General features: G+C 38.7%; 1 protein-coding gene across 1 annotated transcript; it reads left to right on the top strand.

Annotated features, from left to right (window-relative positions):
* Window positions 1–1,006: 1,006 nt before the first annotated feature.
* LOC104427529 (disease resistance protein RGA2) lies at window positions 1,007–3,048 on the top strand. The gene is made up of 2 exons (XM_039305213.1): window positions 1,007–2,873; window positions 2,987–3,048. The coding sequence occupies exons 1-2, from the start codon at window positions 1,007–1,009 to the stop codon at window positions 3,046–3,048; spliced, it is 1,929 nt and encodes a 642-aa protein (XP_039161147.1).
* Window positions 3,049–3,368: the final 320 nt, after the last annotated feature.

Below are 3,368 nucleotides of genomic sequence, written 5' to 3'. Positions count from 1 at the left end.
AAGGAGCAAGACGTCGATCAGAGATAAGAGAGTAGTTTGATATGCCGATGCTGAAAAGATTAGCAATCATTTCTTTAACAAGATAGACCTATTTATTTATAGACGACGTTGGAAAGAGATTAATACTAAGTTTTGGATAGACGATCAAATATTACCAAAAAAAGAAAAAAAAAAGAATTGTAGGAAAAATTGAAATATCTCCGTGAAACAGGGCGAAATTGGAATATCAGTATTTTACTTTGCATCTAAGCTACATTGGATTCTATTAATTAATAATTTTAAAAATGATGAACCAAAACATCACGAAAGAGATCATTCCATGGTCCGGACAAAGTCTGGTGATTCTTTGCTTGTTTTAATTGGCATGGAAGAAAAGTTACGTGCCTTGGAGTTCCCTATAGCTTGTTTTAAATTAAATTATATAAACTGAGAGAGCCTTTTGGTTCAAATGGTATGAGGCAGAATTAGCCTTTGATACTTCTCTGTTGTTCCATCTTTCTTTTTATTGATCTCTCGGATGCCAACTTGACCTTTTCTTCCGGTTTAATCAGTAATTCTTTTCGCATCCTTCTCATTATTCTGAATCATCTCTAAAAATGAATTGCCGAGTGAACCATATAAAAAGGGTAGAATACATACATACATACATACATACATATATACATATATATATATATATATATATATATATATATATATATATATATTGAGGGTCCATTTGTTTTTGGGAAGGACATGATTTAAGCAAATTACTTACGCAAGTAAAGAATAGACAAGAACCTGCTGGATCTTTGAAGTAATGTCGATTCTTTGTTGTTTCCAGGAAAGTAAGATAAAAGAAGGAAGAAAGCATCTTCGTGTTTACCTGCAGGCCACTCGTAAGAAAAGTACCTCTCTTTCATCCTATTATAAGTAAGTTCTCATCATAGCAACTACAAAAGGAAGAAATCGTGTGTTCGTTTTCTTCTCAAACCAAAAGCAAGAGTCAGTGTCCTCATCCCTCAGCATGGCTGAATCACTCCTTTTCAGCATTGCAGAGGGTGTGCTAGGGAAGATAGCGTCACCGGCGCTCCAAAAAGCCATCGCAATTTTCGACTTTAAAAATCAGATTCAGGAGCTTAGAGGGACGTTGACTGCCATTAAGGCGGTGCTGTTGGATGCGGAGGAGCAGAAGGCGAAGAACCACCGTCTGCAAGTGTGGTTAGATGGGCTCCAACATGTATTTTATGATGCGGAGGATGTGCTCGATGAAATCGAGTGCGAAGCCTTAAGGAAGCAGGTGATAAGTCAGTATGGGGGCATCAAAGGGGAGGCACTCCACTTCTTTTCCCTCTCTAATCCACTAATACTCCGTGCAAAACTCAGTCATAAAGTCAAGGAGATAAGGGAAAGATTATCCAGAATTTCTACTGAGAAAGATCGATTCGATCTTAATGTGCGGAGCGTTAACAATGGTGGGGCACATATGCACTCACGAGAGATGACTTACTCATATGTAAACAAGTCCGATGTCATTGGAAGAGATGCTGATAAAGAAAAGATAATTGAGATGTTGATGCAGCCGATAGATGACAAAAACCTCTCAGTGATTCCCATTGTAGGAATAGGAGGTCTGGGCAAGACGGCCTTAGCTAAATTAGTTTACAACGATGACAGTGTGAGAGAGCAATTTCAGTTGCGACTATGGGTGTGGGCACCAAAGGACTTCGATTTAAAGAAAATTATTGAAGGAATTATCAAAGATGCAACTGGTCATAGTTTGAGTAACTTTGATATTCAACAATTGCAAACACGTTTGCAAGACACCATCAAAGACAAGAAATATTTACTTGTCTTGGATGGTGTATGGAGCAATGACCGCCGTAGATGGAAAGAATTGAGAGATTTGCTAAGCGTAGGAGCTAGTGAAAGCAAGATAATTGTGACAACACGTAGTTTAGAAGTTGCTTCTATAATGGGTACTCATCCAGCACATAATCTAAAAGGTCTTTCTCATGAAAAGTCTATGGCCTTATTCAAAAGATGGGCATTTGACGAGAAGGAAAAGGAGCCTCGTCCTGAACTCCTTGAGATTGGACATGATATTGTTGAAAAATCACTAGGAGTGCCTCTCCTTTTGATAATTTTGGGGAGTCTACTTCATGCAAAGGACGAGGAAACGTATTGGGTGTATATAAGAGATAGCAAAACATGGGAGTTAGTGGAAGTAGAAAAGGACATTCTATCGGTACTTAAGCTTAGCTATGATGATTTACCATCTCACTTAAAACAGTGTTTTCCTATCTTATCACTTTTTCCTAGAGGAACAAAAATTACCGCTGATGATTTAGTAAGGCAATGGATGGCTTTTGGACTCATTAGTTCGGTAAGGGAAAAACTAGCAATGGAAGACGTTGGTGTTGAGTACGTCAAAGACTTGTGGAGGAGATCTTTGATCCAGGATGTTGAGGAGACCGGATCAATATTATCTTTTGAAGTGCACGATCTAGTCCATTCTCTTGCAATGAGTGTGGCACAAAATTATTGCTCTATTGTTGATTTAGATACTATGGAGATTTCAGAAAGAGTTCGGTATGTTTCCATCCCTACTGCTTCATTAGACGAAATTTCAAATTACGATGGAGTCCCACCTTTTCTGAGAAAGAAAACTGCAAAAAAGTTGCGTGCAATTATGTTTCAATACATAGTTGATGATGGAGTCATTACTAGAAACTTTGCTAGAACATGCTTCTCCAAGTGTAGCCACTTACGGTTTCTCAATTTGTCGTATGGTAGCTTTGAAGAGCTGCCAAGTTCCATATGCAACTTGAAGCAATTGAGATCTTTACTTCTCTTTGAGAACAAGCAATTGAAGAAGCTACCGGATGCGATATGTAAATTGCAGAGCTTGCTAGAGTTGACCGTCAATGGTTGCACGAAGCTAGGCGAGTTGCCCAAAAACATGAAAAGGCTTGTCAGTCTTAGATTTCTATACATAACAATAAAGCAAAAGAGTTTGCAAGAAAGCAGAATACAATATCTGGAAAACTTGCAATTGTTGGGACTTGACGCATGCAAAAATCTCCAAGTTTTGTTCGAAGGTACTTGTCGACTAATTCACCTTAAAGAATTGGAAATTGAAGATTGTGGGAGACCAATATCGATACCTTTCGAGAAATTAACCTCCCTAGAGCGTTTGCGTATTAAAGGTTCCTCGCTCATGTTGATCCCAGAGAAAAAGTCCAGCTTTCCTTCGCGTCTTCGTCGTCTGTCAATATCAAATTTCGAGCAAGTTATGGAGCTGCTTCAGTGTCTCAATGAATGTGCCTGCACTTTGGAATCATTTTGCATCTTTGATTGCCCGAGCTTCATGGCAATACCCGAATGGC

Source organism: Eucalyptus grandis, chromosome 11 (genome assembly GCF_016545825.1).
Source record: "Eucalyptus grandis isolate ANBG69807.140 chromosome 11, ASM1654582v1, whole genome shotgun sequence".
Lineage (NCBI taxonomy): Eukaryota > Viridiplantae > Streptophyta > Magnoliopsida > Myrtales > Myrtaceae > Eucalyptus > Eucalyptus grandis.
The sequence above is the reverse complement of the archived record's forward strand: the minus strand, read 5'-3'. Positions and strand labels throughout refer to the sequence as shown.

Bases quoted from the DNA above. Each gene is read 5' to 3' on its own strand.
- LOC104427529 (XM_039305213.1), top strand. From the start codon at position 1,007: ATGGCTGAATCACTCCTTTTCAGCATTGCAGAGGGTGTGCTAGGGAAG. The intron at 2,874-2,986 runs GTAAATTGCAGA...ATAACAATAAAG, and splicing joins GAAGCTACCGGATGCGATAT to CAAAAGAGTTTGCAAGAAAG.